Source organism: Nycticebus coucang, chromosome 18 (genome assembly GCF_027406575.1).
Source record: "Nycticebus coucang isolate mNycCou1 chromosome 18, mNycCou1.pri, whole genome shotgun sequence".
In the NCBI taxonomy this organism is placed as follows: domain Eukaryota; kingdom Metazoa; phylum Chordata; class Mammalia; order Primates; family Lorisidae; genus Nycticebus; species Nycticebus coucang.
The window spans coordinates 64,144,763-64,171,643 of record NC_069797.1 but is presented as its reverse complement, the minus strand read 5'-3'; the positions used below and the strand labels follow the sequence as shown (position 1 = coordinate 64,171,643).

Below are 26,881 nucleotides of genomic sequence, written 5' to 3'. Positions count from 1 at the left end.
CCTCATAGAGCTAGAAGGAGAGGAAGGGGGGGTGCCAGCCTTCCCTGTGGCTTCGCCTTCCTGAGATCTGTGACAACACCCCCTTTTCCTGCCTCGAGAACAGCCCTAGACCCCCTGTGCCCTCCCAAAGGACAGTGAGTCAGGAACACTGGCCAGGAGACACTTCAGGAATGAGGGGAGGGAGAGGAGCTCTGTCTTCTGGCCCTAAAAGGGGTTGGTGGGAGGCTACAAGCATTCACAGCCTAGCCCACAGGGGTGTGAGTTGTCTGTGTTAGTTGCCAACACTATAACCAACCACTTCTAGAAGGGTTTGCTTGTTTGTTTGTTTGTTTGTTTTCCCACAGGATCAAGTACTAAATGTTCTTAGACTCAAGGGGTGGGGAGGTCTAAATGCAGGGGAGTGTGTTCTTTCCCACTCTCGTTCCTGAGGGCAGTTGACACCTGTGACCTCCAGCTGCTGAAACAGCCCCAATACTGGGCACCAGGAGACAACAAGGCTCCCACGCAGCCTTCTCTGTCCTGACCCTCCCCTGCTGTGCACGCACCCCATGCCACCGGGCCACTCTCACCAGGGAATTGAGGGAGAATCTTCCCCTTAAGGAAGGGCAAAGTGAGGTAAAGGGCCCCGTGTGACTAGGGGAAGCATGCTGTATTCAGAGGTATTTAGAGCCACTTTGGAGAAAGGATTTTGAAGGACACAACGCAAGGCTGTGGAGCAAAGCTGTGGAGACCTGCTCCTTGACTGAGGTGGTTCGTGCAAGTCAGTCTGTGAGCCTCCGTCTCGTGATCTGTACAATGGGAGGATAATGCTACTTCCTTAGCAAGACAGTTGTGAGGGTTGATGTGAGACAAAACAGGCAGGCCTTTTGCAACTGGATAAGCTCCACACAAATATGAAGAGGAGGAGGACAAAGAAAAGGAGGGGGCTGCCATGACTGGGCAGGGCACATTTTTGGGTGCTGTGCTCTGAATTCCAGTACTGGGAGAGGAAACACAAACCCCTTCTACCAACTTTGAGATTCTCTGATGGTTGCAGGGCCATGGGAGGAAGCATCTGTGGTCCGTGTCAGTTCCTGGGATTCCTGCTTCTTCCTTTGCATATCTATGGCAGACCTAAGGGGCAGGGACAATGCCTCAATTTTGAGTCCTTTGCCCCTGGAACCTGGACTTGGGGGAGCCTCAAGGCTCGCAGCAAGGGGAGGGAGGGCAACGTGCAGGATTGGCGCCCCCTGGTGGTCAGTATTAGCACTGCGTCAACTGCGTCAGGATGGCCCAGGCTGTGGGACTAGGAGGGAAATGAAGAAAGTGGGGTCCAGGGCAGGACTGTGTCCAGAAACCCCAGGAACTATTGGCTGCCTTTTGCCTCCTCTCCCAGCACACAGTTGGAGGGGAAGCATTCAGGGAGGAGGAAAAGGACAGGATAGAGAGCAGGAAGGGTTGGCACAGACCTCAAGGATCAGCTCTCCTGGCTTTGCTCCCTTTTGGGGGACCAAGAGGGGCCCTTCTCACCCCAGTGGACACCCCTGGAATGACATGCTGTCAGAGCACACCTGGATGCAGACCATCTCGTTTGTTTGGTGGTCTGAGGCCCTGTGTGCAGAACCCTCACAAAGTGGGCAACGGTGGGGAAGGAAAGATGACAGGCCAGGAGACATGATCCCAGGATGAGTGGGAGGAGCAGCTACATTATCCATCAGCACACCCATGCATAAATGTACAGAGAAAAGCGGGGGCCCCAAGGGGCCAGGGTATAAAAAGAGCCCGCAAGGGACCAATTCCAGGATCCCAAGGTCCAGCTCCTGGAACCACTCAGTCTCCTGCGGACGGCTTGCCCAGCTGCAATGGCCACAGGTGAGCACCCCCAGAATCCCTCTGGGCATGGTGTGTCCAAGGGAGATGTGGGCTCTGCTGATGGGGTGGGGATACTAACTCTCCGGTTTGGGGCTTCTGAATGTGAATGCAGCTGCTTAAGCCCAACATTTGGCCCAGCTGAGGATCTTCTCAGTGCCTGGAAGGAGGGGAAGAGGCAAGCCCCCAGGCAGGGAGGGAAAAGGCCTCGTGCTCTCTCCCCAGGCTCTCACACCGCCACCCTGCTCCTGGCTGTAGCCCTGCTCGGCCTGCCCTGGCCTCAGGAGGCTGGTGCCTTTCCGGCCATGCCTTTGTCCAGCCTGTTTGCCAACGCTGTGCTCCGAGCCCAGCACCTGCACCAGCTGGCTGCTGATACTTACAAGGAGTTTGTAAGCTCCAGGGGAATGGGTGCTGGTGAGGGGTGGCGGGGGAGGGGAGGTGACCTTCCCCCAGAAGTAATAGGAGGAAAGTGAGGAGCTCGGGGTTGTTTCATGCAAGTGATGATGTAGTCAGATGCAGTGGGCCTCAATAAAGTAGCCATGAAAGCCAGCCACCAGCACCGCCCTTCCCTCAGGAGCGTGCCTACATCCCGGAGGGACAGCGATATTCCATCCAGAACGCCCAGGCTGCCTTCTGCTTCTCAGAGACCATCCCGGCCCCCACGGGCAAGGACGAGGCCCAGCAGAGATCCGTGAGTGGCCACAGCCCAGCTGAGAAACAGGGCCTCCCTCTTTAGAAGCAATGCTTCCCTCTCTCTGCCCCCATGGCCCCACTCGTACCCTGGGCCACAGGCCCCCTGGCCCCCCAGCTGGGAAGGGGGGAGGTCCGGGCACCCACCACCAGCCTCCCCACAGGACATGGAGCTGCTCCGCTTCTCGCTGCTGCTCATCCAGTCGTGGCTCGGGCCTGTGCAGCTGCTCAGCAGGGTCTTCACCAACAGCCTGGTACTCGGAACCTCGGACCGAGTCTATGAGAAACTGAAGGACCTGGAGGAAGGCATCCAAGCCCTGATGCGGGTGAGGGTGGTGCTGGGCCCTACCCTGAGGCCCCGCTAGCTTGGCAGAGCGCCGGGAGACAGAATCACGCTGATCTCTGGTTGGCAGTCAGGCCTGGACCCCGAACTCAGCCTGTTCCTCATTTCCCCCTTTGACTCCTCCAGGCCTTTTTCTTTTTTAGGCCCTGAAAGAGAGAGGGGAAATGACAGAGAGGGCGGCTCCTCAGCGCTCGGCTTCCCTTCTCTTCCTTCCCTTTGCAGGAGCTGGAAGATGGCAGCCCCCGGGTGGGACAGATCCTCAAGCAAACCTACGACAAGTTTGACACCAACCTGCGCAGTGACGACGCACTGCTTAAGAACTATGGGCTGCTCTCTTGCTTCAAGAAGGACCTGCACAAGGCTGAGACGTACCTGCGGGTCATGAAGTGTCGCCGCTTTGTGGAAAGCAGCTGTGCCTTCTAGTGGCACAGTATCAGCTACCCCTCCCCAGCGTCTCTCCCACCCCTGCCCTGGAAAGTGCCACTCCGGTGCCCACCAGCCTTGTCTTAATAAAATTAAGTTGCATCACATTGTCTGGCTAGGTGTCTGTTTATTATGGGATGGAGGGAGATTTTTTTGGAGCAGGGACCCATCCTGTAGTCTGTCGGGAACCAGGCTGCTAAAATATAACTGGCCTGGCTCATCCTGAGCCAGAACAAAGCCCACATGTCACTCTTCTCTATGACATGCTAAATCCACCTTCTTAGGTCAGCGGTCTCAGCTTGCTGGGCCAGCATAGGTCAGCAAGGTCATTGGTCACCCCATAAAGTACTTGGAGGTATTTCTCATTCCCCCACCAGCGCAATGCCACCAAACCTAGCCCCCATCCACTCTAAGAGTGGGAAGAAATAAAAACAAGCAAAATACTCCAATGGGTGAGAAAATAGACTAAAATAATGAAATTACTTATGTGCATAAAATTGAAGATAGATACTCATTAGGCATTACTACCCCTGGGAAATGAGGACAATGCCAAAGTAAGATTGGGATGTACAGAACCCGAATGTTTGGGATCTGAACTAGGGCAAAGGAAGTGGAGAGAGATTCTAAATTGGGGGATGCAGGCTGGGCGCAGTGGCTCACACCTGTAATCCTAGCCCTCTGGGAGGCTGAAGTGCGTGGATTGCCTGAGCTCAGGAGTTTGAGACTTGCCCGAGCTCAAGAGTTTGAGACCAGCTGAGCCAGAGTGAGACCTATCTGTAAAAATAGCTGGGCATTGTGGCAGGTGCTTGTAGTCCCAGCTACTCAGGATGCTAAGGCAAGAGGATCACTTGAGCTCAAGAGTTTGAGGTTGCTGTGAGTTATGATGCCCATAGCATGCTACCGAGGGTGACAAAGTGAGACCCTGTCTTAAAAAAATAAATAAATAAATAAATTGGAGGTTGCAAATACAGTACCAACAGGTAGACAGATAAGATACTACAATAGCCAGATGGGAGCTGCTGAATCACAGCTCACACTCAGCCTCCTTGAGAGAGATGCATTGCTGGGGGGTGCTGAGGACCAGAGCAACTGGCAGAACTGAGGCACCTGCTGAGGTGGGCCCTGTCCAAGCTTGTCATCAACTGCAAGGGACAGAGCTGCCAGACCTCCCGATCGATTCTTCCAGACAGCCAGGCCATCCAGACTTACATGAAATCTAATTTTTTAATTTTTAAATATTGACAACTAACATATATAAGAAACACTGTAAGAGCAAAAATTAGCCCAAATGCATTTGGGCTTCAAGCTGTCAGTGAGCAATTTGTTGTAAGAGCAGTGAATTGGGATAACTTGATATAATCAGGAAGATTTGGAATGTCTGTAATCTGTGCTCCCAAACCAATTACTTGACCACCGGAGATAATAATCTATTGCTTTACAAGGCCTTTGTGAGGATTAAATGAAATGATGTTTCTGAGATAATTGACATATTATAGCACTCAAGAAATTATGCTTATTTTTGCATTGAATATCAGGGTGTTTCATATTTTCTAATGAAATGTCTAAGCACTTGTTATTAAATCATTCTAGGCTAGGCTGTAATCCCAGAATTTTGGGATACTGAGGCAAGAGGATCACTTAAGGCCAGGAGTTCAAGACCAACCTGGAAAACATAGCAAGACCCCCATCTCTACAAATTTAAAAATGATATGGATGTGCTGGTTACACACTTGTACTCCTACCTACTCCAGAGGCTGAGGCAGGAGGATTACTTGAGCCCAGAAGTTCCAGGTGGGAATGAAATATGTTCACTCTCCTGTACTCCAGTCTGAGCAACCGAGCAAGACTCTGTCTCTAAATAAATAATTCTGTTTTCCTAGCAGCATCTCAGATGTTTCCTATTTCCAAATGAACTTTGAAAGAGAAGTATTAATTCTTTATAGTTAATTTTTAAGTCTAATTCATTCATGACCTATCCATCAATCCTCGGATGCTGATAGGAACTCTACTACCCAAAAATGATTTTGTGAGGTCAAGAATTCTTTTGCAATGCAAATAATTCCCTAATTAATAATCTTGAAGTTCAGATTTTTATATGCTATTGTAAATTGTCTTTATAACAGAACCCACCTGTATTCGTTATTAGTTTTGTGGGGTTTGATTTTTTTTTTTTACATTTAGTAACATAAGTTCTTGGGAAGTGATTGAAAGTTGAAATAATCGCAACTCTTGAGCTCCATTTCTTAGCTCAAAAACCATTTGTCTCACATCAATAGCTCAAAAACCAATGATGACTTACATCATTCTCTTATTGTCCAGCATTAAAATTATGCTATTTTGGAGTTAGAAGGGCCTTATAGATTATCCTAATTCCTTCGACTTTAGGAACTGTATTCTATATGATCCATTATAAATGGTATTCCTATTACAACTGTGTAGCCCTGGAACCAAGGGAATCACTATTTCACAAGACTACTCATTCTATTAAACCACTCTGATTTCAGAAAAGCATTTCTTCCACTAAGTTGGAATCAATATTCCTGTAACATCCTTCCTTTGGCATTTATTTATTTATTTATTTTTGTTTTCCTTGTGAGACAGAGTCTATGTTGCCCCCGTAGAGTGCTATGGCGTCACAGCTCACAGCAACCTCAAACTCTTGGGCTTAAGCAATTCTTTTGCCTCAGCCTCCCAAGTAGCTGGGACTACAGGCACCCACCACAATGCCTGGCTATTTTTTTTGTGGCCATTGTCATTGTTGTTTAGCTGGCCCGGGCCAGATTCGAACCCACCAACCCCGGTGTATGTGGCCAGCACTCTAACCACTGAGCTATGGGCGCCGAGCCTAGCCTTTAAATTATTTAGAATTTTCAGAGTTTTTAGCCAGGCATTGGGATGGGCACTTGTAGTCCCAACTACTTGGGAAGCTGAGGCAAGAGAATCACTTGCCAGCAGTTCTCAACCTGTGGGTTGCAACCCACAGGAACTGTATTAAAGGGCCGCAGCATTAGGAAGGTTGAGAACCACTGGCTTAAGCCCAAGGGTTTGAGGTTTCTGTGAGCTGTGATGCCACAGCACTCTATGAAAGAGACCTAGTGAGACTCTGTTTCAAAAAATGAAACAAAAAAAAAAAAAGAAATTTCAGAGTCTTTAGAAGTTGATGTAATGAGCAGAAATATATTTATTTCTTGGCTTCAGTAGGTGTTTTAAAAGGACATGTGAGCCATCTTAATGAGTATTTGTTGAATGAATGTGGCAGAGGAATTTAATGGCGAGTGCCTACACAGAGGTATGAAAAGAGTGTTCTAAAGTGGAGTATCTCAACAGAACTGGATTGCAGGAGGAGCTACACTCCAGAGAGTGTCCGCTCAGCTACACCTGGGTATAGCAGAATCAACTCTGCCACTGCTAACTGAGAATTACAATGATGCTAGCAGATTTTGCAAAATTTTAGAATTTAATAAGGCCTTAAAGAGTATTTACCCTAAACTCTTTGATTTGCCAACTGTTTTTATGCCCCTCAACACTTCAGTTGGGCAGTGGATGGCAACTTTAGCTGCAAATTAGATAAACCTGGAGTGTTTTCTAAACAATGCATGTATTAGCCTCTACTTGAGATTCTGATTCAATTGGCCTGGACTGGGATCCAGACAAGAGCAGCTGTTAAAGCTTCCCTGGGTGATTCTAATGTGCAAAGTTGAGAACCCCTAAGTTAGGGACCACAAAGATGAGACACCTAAGTGCACATCTGTTGTATTGGTGAAACAGGGAAAAAGGAGATGAGAGAACTGGGCCAGCTGTGGCTCTTTCTGCTTCTAATTCTAACCACTTATTTAAAATTTTTTGCTAATGAGCCAGTCACGGAAAGACATATATGACTCCACATATTATACAATAATCATTATGTGTCAAGTTCATAAAGAATGGTGGTTGCCAGAGGCTGAGGGGAGGATGGGTGGGGAGTTGTTTAACCGGCAGAGTTTCAGTCATGCAAGATGACAAGCCTTCTGGAGACATGATGACGGACGCACAATAGGAATGTACTTGGCATTGCTGAATAGCCCACTTAAAAGGGTTAAGATATTGAATTTTATATTTTATCACACTTAAATTTTATAATAGTATTTTCTTTCTTTCTTTCTTTCTTTTTTTGAGACAGAGCCTCAAGCTGTCACCTTGGGTAGAGTGCCGTGGCATCACAGCTCACAGCAGCCTCCAACTCCTGGGCACAAGTGATTCTCCTGCCTCCACCTCCCAAGTAGCTGGGATTACAGGCGCCCGCCACAACGCCCATCTATTTTTTTCATTGCAGCCGTCATTGTTGTTTGGTGGGCTCGGGCTGGATTTGAAACCGCCAGCTCAGGTGTATGTGGCTTGAACCCAGTGCCGAGCCAGTATTTTCTTTTTTTTTTTTTATTTTTGAGTGCAATTAACAGTATTTTCTAATGAAAAATCTTCCCCAGGGTAAGATTAGTGAGACTGGCATAAGGAAGACTTGAACAGGCAGGATTCAAGTAATACTTGGCCCCTGGATAATGTTTCTTTGATTCCATGTAATCTTTTGAATTTCCTCTAACCTAAAATGACCACTCTGAATTTCTTCCATGAGCATTGTCAAAACACTCAGGGTGAGTTTTATCTCATTAAACGCAGCTGAGAGCAGAAGTGACATCCTCTCTGTGGAATTATAGGATCTGGGCTTCTAGGCCAAGGCAAGACACTCTGCCTTGCAGCTTCTTTAATTCTGAAGGCCTTGGCATGGCTGAGGGTTACCAACTCGTCCTGGTTTGCTTGAAACTTTCCTAACTCTAACGTTGAGGGTCCCATGTCCTGGGAAGCCCTCAGCTCAAAGCGAACAGAACTAGTAGGACTTGTCTTCCTACTAGTGGTCCTAAATCTCAGGAAGAGGGTAAGTAGAGGAAGGAGAAAAAAGACTAGAAAAATAGAAAAAGGAAAAGGTCAATGACCCTCACTGGTTGCCATGAATTTTTGCCCTTTGATTTGAATTTGTGATTATAATCATGGGTATAATTACTACCAGGATTACTAGTGTAAATAATAAAAGCCAACACTTGTGAACACAGCTATACAGCACCATACCAGTGTTTTACAAGTACCGTGTAATTTCTATCTATAATCGGATAAGGTAAACACTTCCATTTCCCTATAGTAAGAACCCTCACTGAAGATTTAATTTATGCTTTCTCAGGTCTGGAAAGAAAATGTCAAAAAGTCATCCTGACCATCCTTACGAGGATGAACTTCAAGCTATTGCCCTGGGTAGAGTGCTGTGGCGTCACAGCTCACAGCAATCTCCAACTCCTGGGTTCAAGCAATTCTCCTGTCTCTGCCTCCCAAGTAGCTGGGACTACAGGTGCCTGCCACAACGCATGGCTATTTTTTGGTTGCAGCCCTCATTGTTGTTTGGCAGGCCCGGACTGGATTCTAACCCTCCAGCTCAGGTGTATGTGGCTGGTGCCTTAGCGGCTTGAGCCACAGGTGCCAAGCCAAGAGGATGAACTTTTGGAGTATTAAAGGTCAGTCTCCCCTGGGGATAAAAGTAGCTGCAGCTTAGAGCTGATTGCTCTACACTCAGAATGTGATCAAAGCCTCTTATGGGGTGGGGGCCTGTTAGAGGCAGTGAAGGCAGCTATGCTTAGAAGCTCTATTATATAGGGAAAGTGATGTAATGAGACCCTTTGTGCCTTAGGAATCGACGAGGTACGGCTGCCTGACCGTGGCTGTGTGGATAACTGGGGAAGAAAAGGGATCAGAGGTTCCCATCCTCTAATCTCAACCTTCCTAATGCCACGGCCCTTTAATACAGTTCCTATGGGTCACAACCCACAGGTTGATAACCGCTTCTCTAAAAAGCCTAGTCAAGTCTGAAGCACTCTGCAGAACGGCTGATTCAAAGTGCTGAGCTCTGAGAACTGTAACTCTGGATACCCTACCAAGGAGCCACCTGCAGCTGGCCCAAGCCTGGAGGAAGCCCCCCACCCCTCCTGAAGCTGACCTAGAACCAGACCTACAGAACAACTTGGTTTGATGGCACTGTGCAGGACCATCTGTTAACACTGACACCAACTTGGTTTGATGGCACTGTGCAGGACCATCTGTTAACACTGACACCTGGTGGCAGTGAGAAGCAAAGGCAATAGCAGACTAAGCCACTAGGCTCTTCCTACTGGAAATCAAAGTCCAAATGAACCTCTTCTTCCCTCTTCCGTGGGCAGAGGCCATAAGGTGGGGTTTACTGTGGGGGAATAGCCACAGGCCTGATGCACCTGATGCGACACCAAAATGGCCATGGATCCCTGGACTGGGTTGCTGTATACTCCTAGACCTGCTTCCTATTTCCCTAAGTGCTTAGTTCAGCAAGGTGGATAATGTGTTAGACTCACATGAGAGAACAGGGGCTACTATACTTAGTGGAAACATTGAAGTTGAGATGATTATTTGGGGGATGCTATTTTGCAAAGCCAAACAAGATGTTTCTAGTCTCTATGTAGGAAGGCTTCCTCCTTCCAAGTATATGTTTTCCTAGTCACAGGAGTTAATGCACAAACATAAACTCCTACTCATTTGTCTCACTTGTCTAGCTTCTCTGATAAACTCATAGAAGCCAGGGACAATGTTTGGTTCATGATTGTATCCTCACGGCCCTGTATATGAAGGAAAAGGGTTATTTTTATACCAAACCCACAACTCAGGGGGTCTCAGAAGAATAGATTAATTTTTTCCCATGGATGGCACCTGTGGCTCAAAGGAGTAAGGCACTGGCCCCATATGCCGGAGGTGGCAGATTCAAACCCGGCCCCGGCCAAAAACTGCAAAATATATATATATATATAGTACTTTCCCTTTGGTGTCTGATACTGCATTCTTTCTAGCTAGTATCTACAATTTGGAAGGCCGTGGACTTCTATCTTTAGTGGGGTTTTTTTGCAGTTTTTTGGCCGGGGCTGGGTTTGAACCCATCACCTCCAGCATATGGGGCCGGTGCCCTACTCCTCTGAGCTACAGGTGCCGCCTTTTCTTCAGTTTTGAGAGTAAGTCAAATAGGCTGCTGCCAGTGCTCATGTAATACCACCTGCTCTGGGCTGGTTGTTTATGCTGAGTACTCTTCCCTTAGAAATTGTATTCAAAGGCAGCACCTGTGGCTCACTGGATATGGCACTGGCCCCATATACCAAGGCTGGTGGGTTCAAACTGCAACAAAAAAAATAGCCGGGCGTTGTGGCACCATCTGTGGTCCCAGCTACTCAGGAGGCTGAGGCAAGAGGATCGCCTAAACCCAGGAGTTGGAGGTTGCTGTGAGCTGTGACACTACAGCACTCTACCGAGGATGATAAAATGAGACTGTCTCTAAAAAAAAAAAAAAATTGTATTCAAAATTGTGAAATGCATGGCTCGGCACCTGTAGCCCAGTGGGTTGGCTGCCAGCCACATACACCAAGGCTGGTGGGTTTGAGCCTGGCCCCAGGCCTGCTAAACAAAAATGACAACTGTAACCAAAAAAATAGCCGGGCTTTGTGGCAGGCGCCTGTAGTCCCAGCTACTCCGGAGCTGAGGCAAGAGAATCACTTAAGCCCAAGAGTTGGAGGTTGCTGTGACCTGTGATGCCACGGTAATCTACCCAGCGTGACTTAGTAAGACTCTCTCAAAAAAAAAAGAAAATATTGGGAAATGCAACCATTGGCTTAATGAAAGTTTTCAGCAAAGAACACAGAAGAGAACTACATTTGCATATCATAAAACCACTTTTATTTTTTATCACAATCAACATTTCAGTGACCGTTTCATGACTAATTTGAGAGAAAAAAAATCTGGCTTTATGGCTCCTTGTGCCTTCACCAGGTGTGAACATACACTCTTTCCAAAGAACAGAGAAGGAAGCTGAATCATAAAATCATATGGTGAATACTGTCACAAGAGGATTCCTCTTGAAAATTGAAATAGTTTGCAGACAGATGAAAATATGTACTTTATGCAGGGGGGAAAAAAAGGAAACTGTCAAATGTGAGCTCACAGATGATTACTCCAGAATGACTTTGAAAAGGAATTCAGGGATGTTTGGAGCCCTTAACCTATGATGCCAATTTCATGGAAGAATTCTCCCTTCCACTTCATTCTACTTTCCACTTCAGACACAGAACATTGGGCCAACTAAGCTGGTTGTCTAGCCCAATGTGGAATTTCTTATGATTTTTACACACCCCCAAGGCCCACAACAAATGGTTAGTGAGTTCAAGGAACCTTCAATGATATCATCAAACTCCACTTTGGCAGTGCACATTCCAGAACCCCAGGTTAGGGGAGCAAGGGAATGTGGAGATGGGAATATAGCCTTCAAAATCTTTTTCCTGGATTAAAAAATTAGTTCCCAACAAACAAACAAAAAAAATTAGTTCCCAGTTAGTCGTGAGGGAACAAGAAATGAGTTGCATTTCTAAGATGTGTCTCTCTTTAGTCTGATGTTTAAGATAAAAGGGCAGATCTTCTTTTCTGAATCTAAGAGTGGACTGATTAAGCACCTAGCAAGGAACAAGAGGCCATCTCACTAGTTAAAAACTGAGAATGAAATTCCTTGTCACTAAAGTGAACTCAAAGGAGAAAGATGAGCTTGTGGATGTATTGGACACAAGGAGCATAGGGGCCTGGAATACTATTTTATGGGACAGAAAAACATAAAAAGTAATGTAGCCTCATATTGTTTCTTCCTTTCTCCTATAACCATCTCTTTCCTAAACCCTAGTAATAGAAGTCTCATTCAACCAAAAGCTGTTTCTATTCAACAATTATGTGAGTTGCACTTTTCTGCTTGTTGGAAAGCAAACTGGCTTTCCTCTTCTTTGTTCATCTCTGTCTGCCTATAGGGCAATTTTCTCCTCTCTACTTTGCAGGGCCGATAGTTCAAATATAGTGTTACAGTGATTACACCCACTCCAAGGGCTACAATAATAATGACAAAGATGGTAGAGCTGACTCCTTTCTCCAGACCTGTGAAAGCACAGAAAACAGAATTAGGGAAGTCTGAGGACAAGAGAAATCAGCCTACCAAGCCCACTTCTTAGTCTCATCCTCCCCAGCCCAGTAAAATCTTTCTTCTTTCAATGCTTGGATAAGAATCCCAAACCCCTGAGGGATTTCCATCCCAGGCCTAGCAGCATTTTACCTTGAACAACAACAGCAATGTCTTTGCTGACGGAGCCCAGCTGATTAGTGGCTGTGCAGCAGTAGGTTCCTGTGTGGTTCTGGGTTGCCTTCTGTGGCACTTCAAGGTCGATGATGACCCCATTCCAGGTACACACCATGGCTGGAACTGGGTTTCCCTTGGGGATGCAGGCAAGCATCTGTTCCATCCCTTCTACCCATGTCTGGTTGCCAGGGCAATCAGATTCCTCTAACCTTGGCTTGTCTGCAAAAAAGAGAGTCCTCCAAGGAGCTAAGCTGAGTGTACCACTTTCCTACTTGGTTCCCTCTCCCCCTCCCCTAACCCAAATGCTGTCTCCTCCACCCAACAGCTTTCTTTCCCAAGGGAGCACTCTCAGTTCCCTGGTTGGAGCCAACTCTTCCCTCCTCCCCTCCCTATGGACAAGGAGTCTGAGAGGCAGTCTAAACAACAGCACTGCTCTGTCCATGGTGGCCTGGAACCCTGCTTTGTGGATGAGGATAGTGGTCAACTCAGAGATGAGGATGTTCCTACTTCTCAAAATATAAATTCTTATGTGGAATTTTAAAGAATTCCCTCCTGAACATAAGCTCTATTACTTCTTCTTTTTGTTTGTTTTGTTTTGTAGAGACATAATCTTACTTTATCGCCCTGGGTAGAGTGCCCTGGTGTCACAGCTCACAGCAACTTCAAACTCTTGGGCTTAAGCGATTCTCTTGCTTCAGCCTCCTGAGTAGGTGGAACTATAGGTGCCCACCACAACACCCAGGTATTTTTTTGTTGCAGTTTGGCCGGGGCCGGGCTTGAACCCGCCACCCTCGGTATATGGAGCCGGCGCCCTACCCATGAGCCACAGGTGCCACCCCTAACTATTACTTCTTATGTTCTCAGCCATCAACCTTCAACTAATGCTGCCTAATCACTTTAACCACTTCCCTTTCTGTTCCCAATTTCCCCTCTTTTTTCTTCCCATTCACTTTCCTGGGGTAAGGTACACTTGGAAAACTTCCATTTTATTTTCTCCTTTTCTCTTTATTTTTTCTTTAAATGAGAAAAATGGGACAGGCATGGTGGCTCATGCCTGTAATCCTAACACTCTCGGAAGCCAACGCAGGAGGATCCCTTGAGCTCAGGATTCAAGACCAGCTTGAACAAAGCAAGAACCCCATCTCTACTAAAAATTAAAAAGTTAGCCAGAAGTGGTGATAGGCGCCTGTAGTTTCAGCTCCTCAGGAGGCTGAGGCAGGAGGATTGCTTCAGCCCAGGAGTTTGAAGTTGTTGTAAGGCAGGCTGTGGCAGTGGCACTCTAGCTTGGGTGACAGAGCAAGCTTCTATCTCAGAAAGAAAAAAATTAAATTAAAAAAGTGTGGCAACTCTCATATTAAAGCTACTGGCCAAGATTTTTTAAATGGAAACTAATAATCCTTGTTTTGATAAGAAAGATCAGGCTTTTACTCACATAAGACATGGAGCTGGATCACAGTGGTTTTAATCAACTGCTGACCCTGAACCTCCAAAGAGGCCTCACAGGAAAAATTTCGGCCATCATCTTCCTCTCTGGTGGTAAGTAGAAGCCAAGCAGGCTTCCCAGGGGCAGGGACATCTGGGGCTCCCTGAAGTCGAAGAGTAGGGCTAGGTGATGTTAATACATGCCCTGAGCAGGTCACATTAATGTCCGTCCCTGCCAAGGGGTATGACTCTTCTAGTTCCAGGATTGGTGGTGGGAAACCTAGAATGAAAAGGAAAAGAGAACCAAGCACATTTCTCAAAGCTAGCAGCCACTCTGTACTCTTGTGCTGGTATTGCTCAGGTAGACAGACAACAGAGGAAAAACTTTAGATACCACTGCTGCTTCTGCAAAAGAAGGAGCAAAGAGGGATTTGAGAGCTTCTCTTACAACAAATGCAGTATGCATATATTTGGCTATGTCTCTGCTGTAAGGACAGCAAGGTGCCTTTTCATCTTACGGATGTCCTTCTCACTTCGAATAAATGTTCCTAAGGAAAAGGTCGAGCATCCACAATTGCTCTTTAAGAAGTGGCCTAAGGAAACTGAGAGTGAAGACTGAAAGGAACTGTTGCAATATATGTCCCCCACCTGCCTGTACTTACCAGAGATGTTCATTTGAAAGAGTATCTAGGGCAGCACCCATAGTTCAGTGGGTAGGGTGCCGGCCATATACACCCAGGCCAGCTAAAACAACGACAACTAAACAAAAAACAACAACAACAACAACAAAAATAGCACCCGTGTAGCAGGCGCCTGTGGTCCCAGCTACTTGGGAGGCTGAGGGAAGAGAATCACTTGAGCCCAAGAGTTTGAGATTGCTGTGAGCTATGATGCCACAGCACTCTACCCAGGGCGACAGCTTGAGACTCTGTCTCAAAACAAACATAAATAAAACAAACAAACAAAAAGAGTATCCAGCAAAGGTTAGTGTGATCCCTCTAGTCAAATCGCAAACCCATATTGCATGAGTTTTCAATGACAGAGAACGCATATGAGGAAGAGAAGAGGCTGGTCACCTACTGTAAACATGTACAGGCTTTCTTGTTTTCTGTTCCACTGGACCCAGAGATACGAGGCAGGACAGCTCCTGGTCACCAGTCTCCATTGCCCGAACAGTGGCATTGGCCCATACTGTGTCCCCCTCCCAGAAGGGGAAGAGGCTCAGCTCCTGATCTCCCAGAAACATGTGGAATGTAACTTCTTTGGCAGGAAACACCCTAGCCACCTCACAGCTCACAGCCTCTGCCATCCCAACCTCCATAAGTGAAGAGACCCAGATCCGGGGGCTCTGAGAGAATTCTGCCAAAAAATAAGAAAGGAGAAAAGCCATGATAAATCATAAGCCATATAAGATCTCACAATGTAGGAAGGGAATCAGGCTAAAAGGTCCCTCTTGGCAGGGTGAGTTTAAAGCCCAAGTAGATGTGGTGTGCAATCATACCCACCCCTAAACCCTTTGAGAACTTAGCCCCCAAAGCCAAGGTAAGTTGAACAAGTAAGTTTCTTTCACACTTGGGCTCTGACTCACCAAAGATCCGAAGTACCTTGATGAGTGAACTGCCTTCAAAGAGCCTTCCACCTTGTAAACTTAAGTCCAGTTCTGCATGGCAGGAGAAATTACACCTGTCATTCTCTCTTTGGGCTCTGACGTTGATGGTGACCTCAGCTCCTTGGGAGTCCACAGCCAAGCTCACAAAGTTCTTTTTATACAGTTCTTGGTTACCCTGGAGAAGTGTAAGGGTGAGGTTCTCCAAGGGTGCTACACTGGGGACTTGGCATGTCACTGTAAAGGTTTCATCCACCGCCACCCATGCAGGCTGCAGCTCCAGGATCACCAGCTTTGGTGGCTCTTTTAAGACAAAAAGGAAGGGCTTGATGAGTGCCACACACCTCTCCAGAGATGGGATAGGGCCTGATCTGATTACAGTTGATCAACATCTGATCAATAGTGTCAGCTTTCTGCCATCCCTGTCCCAGATGGGACAAGTTAACCTCTAGCTCTTCTGCCACCTATCAAAGATAGCTAGAGCCATGGCTAAGGAATGTGATTATTGAGGGGGAAGCCCCTTGCTTTGACTGTTGCTGCCATTCTGGAGAGTTTTTATCTCTTACCAGAGGTGCTTCAGAGGCATGAGTAGCTTCTGAGGGACTCCTTAGCATCATCAAAAACTATAACTAACAATGCTCTTAACCACAGAGATCACACATACTTATGGCCTTATCCTTATCTTTGCCAATGTTATTTGCTCACCTGAAAGAGCCTTTTCACCCATCCCCTTCCATTCAAATCCTAACCATTCTGCAAGAGGGAAGTTCAAGAGCCTTCTTTTTTCATGGATACTAAGAGCTTGTAAGAAATAATTCAGCACTAATTTATATATTTCTGATACTTCAGAAATGTAGTCTCCAACTCCTGGTCCATGCCTGGCCCGTGGCCTATTAGGAATGGGGGCTGCACAGCAAGTGAGTGGCAGTTGGTGCAGGAAGCTTCATCTGTTATTTACAGCTGCTGCTCCTCATTCAAATCACCACCTGAGCTCCATTTCCTGTCAGATCCCACCTCCACTCTCTGCCCATGGAAAAACTGTCTTCCATGAAACATGTCCCTGTCCTCACTGCTCACATCACTGCATGAGCTCTACCTCCTGTCAGATCCTCTCCCCTCACCCCAGTGAAAAAATCGTCTTCCATGAAACCAGACCTTGGCCCAAAAAGGTTGGGGACCACTGCTTTGAAAGTTAGCAATGTGCACAATAACTATGAAACTACATTAATGCCACGAAGGGTATGTTAACCAGTTTAATGAAAATATTTCAAATGGTATATAAAACCAGCACATTGTACCCCATGACTGCATTATTGTACACAGCTATGATTTAATAAAAAGTTAGCATTATATTAATACGCTTATATTATAATTATATTACAATATACTTATAATTATTATAATATGCTTCCTGAATTTGAACATGTTCTCAAGCACAGATGTCTGGACACACTCTGTGGTCTTTTCCTAATTTAAAACCCAGGAAAAAGCCTACATCTAAAGGAAATAGAGGTAGCGCCCGTAGCTCAATGGGTAGGGTGCCGGCCACATATACTCAGGCTGGCAGGTTTGAACCTGGCCCAGGCCAGCTAAACAATGACTGCAACAAAAAACAGCCAGGCGTTGTGGCGGGCACCTGTAGTCCCAGCTACTTGGGAGTCTAAGGCAAGAGAATCACTTAAGCCCAAGAGTTTGAGGTTGCTGTGAGCTGTGACGCCACAGTACTCTACCCAGGGCGACATAGGGAGACTCTGTCTCAAGAAAATATAAGTAACTGATTCCTGGAGTATGATAGAAATCTTTATTACAGGTACTAATTTCTCCCCCAGTTAGAAATATTTGTTTATTCTTCCCTAAATAAGACATATTTGTGTTTCCCCATATCCCTTCCCTCTCAGCCCTCAGCCCCACTCACCATACACAGTGATGCCAAGACTTATATCCTTCTGGATCCCTGCACAAGAGAAGAAGCACTGCAGGAAGGAATTCTTTGTGATGTTTTCCAGGAGAAACTCTTTCCACTGAGGCCCTTTGCCTACTTGAGTTTTCTTTAAGAAGGTCTCAAGTCCACTGGGTCCTGGCTCTGGACAGGTGGTGCTGCAGTTGACCACGAGGGACTGTCCATACTCCACCAGGGCCTGATTTGGCTGAACAGAAACCTCAAACAACTCTTCTGTGGCCCCTGAAATGAACCACATATGCCAAAGACTCTGGTGAGGACCAAAGTCTAAATAAAATACAGAGCCTATTCTGTCTAATTATAAGTTACACACCAGGGAACCTACCCTGAATAAAAAGGTTCAGGGGAACAGACAAGAAAAAGACCTTTAATTATAATAACAAAATTAGAGCCCTGATTCTACCATGATTCCCTATCTTTCTTAACAAGTTCATTTCTCTATTAGTGTCACCATGGAGTTGCTAAAAATCATGCCCAGGAAACCATTCTCTTTCTAAACTTTCAGAATTCTTAGAAGCTCCCCCAGATTGGCTGCTGAGAGCCCACATGGGGTTAGGAGACCCCTTGGTAAAGGAACCTTATCACCTCAAAGCAGTGTTCAAATTATGCTTAAGGATTGCCTTCACCTGGAATGCTTGTGGAACTGCAGATGCCAACTCCACTTCAGAATGAATGTCTAAAATATGTGAATGTGAAGGTAGGACCTGCAGATATGCTAGGGAATAAACCAAGCCTCCCTAGGATCCTTATGCAATCAAAGTTTAAAAATCATGTGCCTAGAGGTGACTTCCAGGGTCATTCATTTCCCATGGAACTGTACATCTCTTCTTCTCAGAGTGAAACCATCCCATTTTGATTTTATGCTAAAGTGACAGACATTCCTAGATGTCTACCAGTTAAATCTGTTAAGAAAATCTCAGATGCAATGGAAAAGGATGTTGGATAGATCTCAGATGCCTGATGTAGGTAAGGGGCTGAAGCTTTCCCTATAGGTCCCCTTTAGCTAGTCCATGTCTGCCATCCACTCCATCTCCCAAATACCAGTCCCCTTTGGGAATACACAATACTTGTAGCAATGTTACCCATCAAAGTTCCAGTTCATTTTTTGAAACTGAGCTATGGGCTTTGTTCTGTCAAAATCATGACACACAGAGTGGCAACAAAGAAGTAAAAATAAAATACCCTCATGAGAAACACAGGACAGTCCTGGGGCAGAAGGGAGCCAAGCAGAGAAAGCATATTTCCTAGGGAGAATCCTCTTGATAGTTTATTAATAGGGTTTTTCCAAATGATCCAAGAGACAGGGTCCTAATGAATGAATACTGAAGGGCTGCCCAACTCAAGATTTCCCATTCCGAACTTCCTCACTTACCAGCCACTTATGTCCCAGCATACAAATAACCTCACCTGGGCAAGGAATCATGACCATCAGGGCCCAAACATCAAATAGAAGCATTTTCATCCTTATGAGAAGGGCCAAAAGCTGGAGAGGAAGAAAGGAGACAGCAGCGCTGGAAAATGTGACCAAAAAAAAAAAAAATATATATATATATATACAGAAAATTCTTTGATATTGTTAAAAATTAGCCCCTTTCCTTAAACCTCAACAGTCTGGGAAGTATCAGTAGTGTGAGTGTACTAGAAGAACTTCTTGCATCTATTTCAGCTTGGCTTATATGCACAACAAAAACACAGGAAAAACAGGAGAAAGAGTGAAGGGAAATGTGATTGTTAAGATTCCTGTATAAGCTTCTATTGCAATTACCTTTTCACTACTTTGCCCCTGTTAGACTGAGTCAACAGAACAATGTTAGCATGGAAACAAGAAAAACTGAGTTTGGAGAGATGAAATTTGGCAGTGTTCACCTTGGCAATATCCATTGGAAAGTGTCATCGAATCTAGAGTCCTGTTCTCAGCTCAGCGCCCGTAGCTCAGCAGTTAGGATGCCAGCCACATATACCAGAGCTGGCAGGTTCAAACCTGGCCCCAGCCTGCTAAACAGTGACAACTACAACAAAATAATAGCCAGGCGTTGTGGCAGGTGCCTGTAGTCCCAGCTACTTGGGAGGCTGAGGCAAGACAATCGCTTAATCCCAAGAGTTTGAGGTTGCTGTGCACTCTCGTACCGAGAGTTAAAAAAAAAAAAAAATACAGTCCTGTTCTCTGATGTAAGGAAGAACTGTTTCATCAGGCATCTTTCTTCATGACCTCTATGAATTAGTCCTTAGACAAGTCATTTCTTTCTGATCTGCCTCCACATTTACCAGGCAAACTTTGGATTATTATTACTTTGGCTGAGTGAAGTCTTAAGTGACCATTTCTTTCTTTTCTTTTTTGTTGGGACAAAGTCTCACGTTGTTGCCCTGGGTAGAGTGCTATGGAGTCACAGCTCATAGCAACCTCAAATTCTTGGGCTCAAGTGATCCTCCTGACTCAGCCTCCCAACTAAGTAGCTGGGGCTGCAGGCACCTGTCACAACACCTGGCTAGTTTTTCCATTTTTAGTAGAAACAGGGTCTGGCCCTTGCTCAGGCTGGTCTCAAACTCCTGAGCTCAAGCAATCCACCTGCCTTGGCCTCCCCAAGTGCTAGGATTATAGGCATGAACCCCACACCCAGCCCTAAGTGACCATTTCTCTATTCTCCACCAATCCATACCAAGTTTTATTTTTCAAAACCCCATTCAAGCTAATTTCTTCTAAGAATGGTTTCTTAACTAGCCTTGTCCCACTTCACAATCCCACACTTGAACATTATCTCAAATTCATCTATGTCAAACAAGATTTCTGAACCTATGTGTTTTAAAATGTGATTCACTTGGTGAGTTATGTCAATAGCGTAATCATCACTATACTGAGCTATGGGCCTTGTTCTGTCAAGGAATTCCTTGATAAGAAGCTATAATTTCTTGTAAGTATCTCTAGCACCTAGCACAGTACCTATAAGAGTGTCAGTATTCCAAAAACGAATGGCTATCATCTAATTTTGTATTTGAACATGTCTACCTCTACTTCTCTGCTGGTCTAAAAGAATTTTCTTCTCTACCAAAAATAGAAAAACTAGCCAGGCACTGTGGTGGGCACCTGTAGTCCCAGCTACTCAGGAGGCTGAGGCAAGAAGATGCTCAAGCCCAAGAGTTGAGGTTGCTGTGAGCTATGGCACCACTGCACTCTACCCAGAGTGACAGTGAAATTCTTTCTGAAAAAAAAAAAAAAATGGTGTTTTTGTCTTTTTCATATAGGCATTGATAACAGGCATATCAAAATTTATACCCCCAAGTAAATGTTACCCTTCAAAAGAACCACTTCAGGAGACTACAAATAAGCTTATTTCAGTATGGTACAATTATTCAAACTTTTTAGAAGTGATCTAGAACTAGCTTTAAGAAAAATCAGGGGCGGCACCTGTGGCTCAGTGAGTAGGGCGCCGGCCCCATATGCCGAGGGTGGCGGGTTCAAACCCAGCCCCGGCCAAACTGCAACAACAACAAAAAAATAGCCGGGCGTTGTGGCGGGCACCTGTAGTCCCAGCTGCTCGGGAGGCTGAGGCAAGAGAATCGCGTAAACCCAAGAGTTAGAGGTTGCTGTGAGCCGTGTGACGCCACAGCACTCTACCCAAGGGCGGTACAGTGAGACTCTGTCTCTACAAAAAAAAAAAAGAAAAATCAGTCTCTTTATTAAACTGTCCTATTATTCTTTGAGCAAAACTATTATTCTGTTTTATATTTATTCACCAACTTAGCTGCAAGCGACTTACATCTCTTTCCAAGAAAGATCTGTTATCATTGAAGTTGTTCCTAAATAAAGCATCCAGATTCTGAAGGAAATTTCAAAGCAGATTTGAGTAATAACAACTCTATTGGAAAACATACAAAGGCCCAATGGAAACTTATATTCATACATTCTTTTTGCAAACAATTACTGAGCACCTGCATGCGAGGCTCTGTTTGAAGATACAGAAATTTAGCCTGTAACAATTATCTGGAAATCTAGTGGGAAAGGCAAACAATGTAAATCAAAATAACAAAACTGTGTGTTAAGAGTTATTAATATTTTGGCTCGGAGCCAGTAGCTCAGTGGGTAGGGTGCCGGCCACATACGCCAAGGCTGGCAGGTTTGAACCCAGCCCAGGCCTGCTAAACACCAATGACAACAGCAACAACAACAAAATAGCCGGGTGTTGTGGCGGGAACCTGTAGTCCCAGCTACTTCGGAGGCTGAGGCAAGAGAATCACTTAAGCCCCAGAGTGTGTGGTTGCTGTGAGCTGTGATGCTAGGCACTTTACCGAGGGCGACATAATGAGACTCTGTCTCAAAAAAAAAAAAAAAAAAAAACAAGTTATTAATATTTTGTCTCAAAAAAAAGGCCAGGCAAGGTGGCCCACGCCTGTAATCCCAGCACTCAAAGAGGCCAAGGTGAGTGGACTGCTTCAGCTCACAGGTTCGAAACCAGCCAGAGCAAGAGTGAGACTCTGTCTCTAAAAATAGCTTGGTGTTACAGTGGGCGCATATAGTCCCAGCTACTTGGAAGGCTAAGGCAAGAGAATTCTTGAGTCCAAGAGTTTGAGGTTGCTGTGAGCTGTGATGCCAGGGCACTCTACCAAGGGTGACAAGCGAGACTGTCTTAAAAAAAAAAATTATTATTATTTAAAGGGAAAATAAAGTGAGGATTAGTTTATTCAAGTCAAGTGTATCAACAAAAAATGGTAGTGTTCTGATTTTTTTCATACCTAAGATTTTAAAAATATCAATTATTCATATCTAATAGTATTTTGGAAGTGGCATGGGAAAGGCAGAAGAAAACGGCCTTCCCACTGCTAGAAGAGCATATGTAACATTCATTTAACTGTATAATTCTTTCAAATATCAGTCATTGGCTGGGTGAGGTGGCTCAAACCTATAATCCTAGATTTCTGGGAGGCTGAGGCTGGTGGATTGCCTGAGTTCACTGGTTCCAGACCAGCCTGGGCCAGAGCAAGACCCTATCTCTAAAAATAGCCAGTGTTGTAGCAAGTGCATGTAGTACCAGCTATTTGGGAGGCTGAGGCAACAGAATTGAGCCCAGGAGTTTGATATATATCAGTCATTAATTTGTATACAGTATTATCCAAATTAACTTTTGAAGTCCTTGAGGTCAAGTGGTCTCTTCTTAATACCTACTCCAGAGCTGGGTACTTATCTCCATCTCATTTCAAAGACTCTTTCTCAATCACATCTTGTCTAATAATTTCTAACATTTAGTAAACATGTAACATTCCAGGCACTGGGATGAGTGCTTTACTGTCATCATCTCCTACCAATCCTACGATTATTCTCAGTTTTTCAGATGAGACGATGGAGGCTAAAAGAGATAAATGAACTCAACTCAGATGACACAACTAATAAAAGGTGAAGCCGGGTTCAAATCTAGGCATTCCCACTGCAGTGCAATGCTCTGAGTTCTTCACTGCTTCTGTACTTTCCATTAATCCAGATTATCTGTTTTGATGAGGCTGCAGTATCACAATTCCCCATAGAAGTTAACCAAGTTCTATTGTATTAGTCTCTCTTTAGCTTGCTGGTGTTAAATTCTTCTGCAAAGCCTGACCTTGTGAATTTATCTCATAGACTATTTTCTGTTCTTGGAGTCTTACCTAAAAAAAAAAAAAAAGTTGGGCGGCGCCTGTGGCTCAAGGAGTAGGGTGCCGGTCCCATATGCCGGAGGTGGCGGGTTCAAACCCAGCCCTGGCCAAAAAACCACAAAAAAAAAAAAAAAAGTTCCCATCTCTGATCACTATAAGCTAAGCTAGTTGGTTTATTCCTGCAGTTGCTACTAGTATATCTACACCTATAAAGTCCTAAGAAAACAGTCCTGGGCTCAGAGCCTATAGCTCAGTGAGTAGGGTGCCAGGCACATACACCGAAGCTGGCGGGTTCAAGCCTGGCCTGGGCCTGCTAAACAACAATGATAACAACAACAACAAAAATAGCCAGGGTGGCGCCTGTGGCTCAAAGAGTAGGATGCCATCTCCATATACGAGGGTGGTAGGTTCAAGCCCAGCCCCGGCCAAAACTGCCAAAAAACAAACAAACAAAAAAAAACACCCGGGCATTGTGGTGGGTGCCTGTAGTCCCAGCTACTCCAGAGGCCGAGGCAAGAGAATCCCTTGAGCCCAAGAGTTGGAGGTTGCTGTGAGCTGTGATGCCACTGCACTCTACCCAGGGCGACAAAGTGAGACTCTGTCTCAAAAAATAAATAAATAAATAAACAGTTCTGGAAAGCTTTTTTTTGTTTTCACACTCACATACTAACACATACTTTGTCCTACGTCGTTTCACAGAACTGCCTTATGTCCCCACCCTTATTAGCCACACAGCTCTAATCTTTCATCCTTGTTTTCATGGGGCACATCAAGAGCAAGTTCGGAAACAGATGATTTTTGTATTCTTTTTTGACTCTATTGCCCTGAGGCTTGTTGTGGTGTCATAGCTCACAGCAACCTCAACTCTTGGTCAAGGGATCCTCTTGCCTCAGCCTCCTGAGTAGCTGGGACAACAGGGCGCCTGCCACAATGCCTGAGTATTTTTAGAGGGGTCTCTAAAAATTTTTAGAGGGGTCTCTAAAAATACTCAGCTCAGACTGGTCTCGAACTCTTGAGCTCCTGCAACCCGCCCGTCGGCTTCCCAGAATGCTGGGACTACAGGTGTCAGCCACTGCGCTCGGCCTAAGCAGTGTCCCTGAGGGGAAATTATTTTTAAAGCTTTAGAAATTTCTGGGGTGGCGCCTGTGGCTCAGTGAGTAGGGCGCCGGCCCCATATGCCGAGGGTGGTGGGTATGCCCGCCAAACTGCAACAAAAAAATAGCCGGGCATTGTGGCGGGCGCCTGTAGTCCCAGCTGCTTGGGAGGCTGAGGCAAGAGAATCGCTTAAGCCCAAGAGTTAAGAGTTAGAGGTTGCTGTGAGCCATGTGACGTCATGGCACTCTACCCCGAGGGCAGTAATAGTGAGACTCTGTCTCTACAATAAAAAAAAAAAAAAAAAGCTTTAGAAATTCCTCAAGCGGCGCCTGTGGCTCAAAGGGGTAGAGCGCCGGCTCCATATGCCGGAGATGGCGGGTTCAAACACAGCCCTGGCCAAAAACTGCAAAAAAAAAAAAAAAAGATATTCCTTTTGCTTATTCTGTAAATTCCATCCCAAACGAAAGGTTTAAACGGTCTGCAAGTCTAGGCCAGCACTTGAGCCACCAGGAGGGAGGGCTGCAGGCGCGGGGTAGGCAGCGAGGGGAAGGTGCTGCTGGATCGCTGTGGGGGCCGAGCGTGCTCCGGACTTCGTGTCCAAGATTGGGATTCTCACCTCCCATTTATATCCCAGGGCTTCTTACAAATAGGAGTCACACTCGGCCCTTTCGCGACGTCTCTTCCCTCTGCCTGAAACCAGGGCCGCCCAGACCCCGCTCGTCTCAAGCCTGCGTGCCCAGCCCCACCCTCCGCGCTACGGTCCCCAGTTCCCAGAGCACTGCCCCCTTCTGGTACACGACGGTGACTTACTGGGCCTGTCATCAATGTCCCCACCCCACCCCGACCCGTATGCCGCGCGAGGGCAGGGCGCTTTGTTTTATTCACTGATGGATCCCACAAGAACCTAGAACGCTTCCAGGCGGCCAGCGACTACGAAAGAACCAACGAGATAAAACGCGTGCGAACACGTGTGTGCGGGCCCGCGCGGGCACAGGGCCAGTTCTTGCAGGGAGAAAGAGTTTCCATCTAGCGGCCATCAAGGCTTTTTTTAAAAGGGGGGTGGTATTTAAAAAGTCTTAAAATGCTGTTACGTGGAAAAAACTGCTTCAACGCGCGCTCCTCGAAGTTTCCGGCCCACGAAAGCGTGAGGACGCCAAGCCCACCGTGAGCCAGACCTCCACAGACTGGACAGGAAAGCCGAAACCGGCGTGGACCCAAGCAACAAGAGCGAAATCCTTACTGAGCCGCGGCGGTTCTCCCTAACAGGGCCACTCCTAGCCGAACCCGCCACCACTTTCTCGAGTAGGTAGGCTGCGTCGTCAGCCGGGTTCGCCGGCGCCCGCCACGCGATCCGACCGTTTGATTCACACCGCCAGGCGGGGGCGCGCGAGGGAGCGCCGGGTAGCGGAGGATCTGCCTAGAAACTAGTGACGTCGCCTCAAGAGCTTAGCAGGATTGGATGAGAGGAGCGAGGAAGGAAGGAAGCTAAAATGACCGGAGGGGTGAGCGGAGAAGATGAGGATAGATGAGCCTGTATTCTGCTTGGCAGAGAGCGCTCATGTGATGCAACATAATCATTTCCAAATGTAATAAGGTGAAAACAATGAATAAGTAGTTGTTGCAGCAAATAATGACTCTGTAAAGAAAATAAGAGGTTGTCCTCCCCTACGCTTGTTCGTTTCGCGGTGCTGCCTGAACACGTGAGCCTTCCCGCGGAGCCAAGAGCTGCGCGCGCAGCCGCATTCCCGCCTCGGGACGTGCGGCTTGTTTGTTACTGTGGCCTGGACTGTTTGTGGCTGCTCCTCAGAGGGCTGGAACGTGGGTCGGCTGGGCTTTGGCAATATTCCAGAAGTCCCTTTTTCGTGCCTCGCTCTGGTTTCCGTACCCCGTCCTCCACATACTTGCTTGAGCGACTAGCCTTCCCTGCCTTAACATCCTACCAAACCCACCTGCCAGGGAGCTATCAGTAGAGTCGGTAAAAATGGGGTGAGCTAGGAAATTCTCTACTGCATCTCTCCACCCGAGATCCCGTCCCTTAACTTCCGCGTCAGACGTTTTCCGAAGCCTTTTAACTGTCGATTCCCAAACCCTTCACCTGAGCCTGGGTTGGGTCATTTCCATCCGGCTTCTTACTGTGTCTTTGGCTCTCCCTTAATCCTTGGCCTGGATATGAGCCACTGGCAGAGTTCCTTGATCAAGGAAACTTGAAGATTTGGGAGGTTTGGGCAGTTTATGTGCATCCATCATCTTATTTCATATAATTACCCTCGAGGGAGGCACTGCTGTAATCCCATTTAGCGGGGTGAGGAAACAGACTTGGAAAAGGCCTCGCTGTTCTGTATATGGGAGCGGCAGAAAGGGGGAATTTATATTGTTGGCAATTTTAGTGTCCATTGTAAGTTCTGATAATTCTGTTGCTTGCCCTGCAAGGACTCTTAATCCACCCACATCTTTTTAGACCATGAGTACGTGGCTTCTTGGGCTAACTGAGCTGCCTAGGGTAGCTCTGTCATTGCCTTGTCTCCTTACATACTGATAATTTGAGGGAGAAAGTCAGATAGAATACAAGTTTGGAGCCTGTCCATGAATCGCACTTCAATATCTTACTAGCTTTCCGGCGAAGAAAATTACATAACCTGTTTCCTCATCTGTCAACAGGGATCACATTTAGTT

At 46.3% G+C, this 26,881-nt stretch overlaps 2 protein-coding genes across 2 annotated transcripts; one reads left to right on the top strand and one right to left on the bottom strand.

Annotated features, from left to right (window-relative positions):
- The first annotated feature begins 1,456 nt into the window (after positions 1-1,456).
- Positions 1,457-3,304, top strand: LOC128570255 (somatotropin). The gene is made up of 5 exons (XM_053569205.1): positions 1,457-1,851; positions 2,074-2,237; positions 2,423-2,539; positions 2,703-2,864; positions 3,104-3,304. Exons 1-5 carry the CDS (start codon positions 1,842-1,844, stop codon positions 3,302-3,304), a joined length of 654 nt encoding a protein of 217 aa, XP_053425180.1. The 5' UTR covers positions 1,457-1,841.
- Positions 3,305-11,105: 7,801 nt separating this feature from the next.
- On the bottom strand, positions 11,106-25,537 carry LOC128570474 (intercellular adhesion molecule 5-like). The gene is made up of 8 exons (XM_053569672.1): positions 25,449-25,537; positions 18,902-18,977; positions 17,450-17,716; positions 15,517-15,837; positions 15,009-15,287; positions 13,939-14,208; positions 12,483-12,725; positions 11,106-12,307 (listed from the first exon to the last, which is right to left on the bottom strand). Exons 2-8 carry the CDS (start codon positions 18,954-18,956, stop codon positions 12,099-12,101), a joined length of 1,644 nt encoding a protein of 547 aa, XP_053425647.1. The 5' UTR covers positions 18,957-18,977; positions 25,449-25,537; the 3' UTR covers positions 11,106-12,098.
- Positions 25,538-26,881: the final 1,344 nt, after the last annotated feature.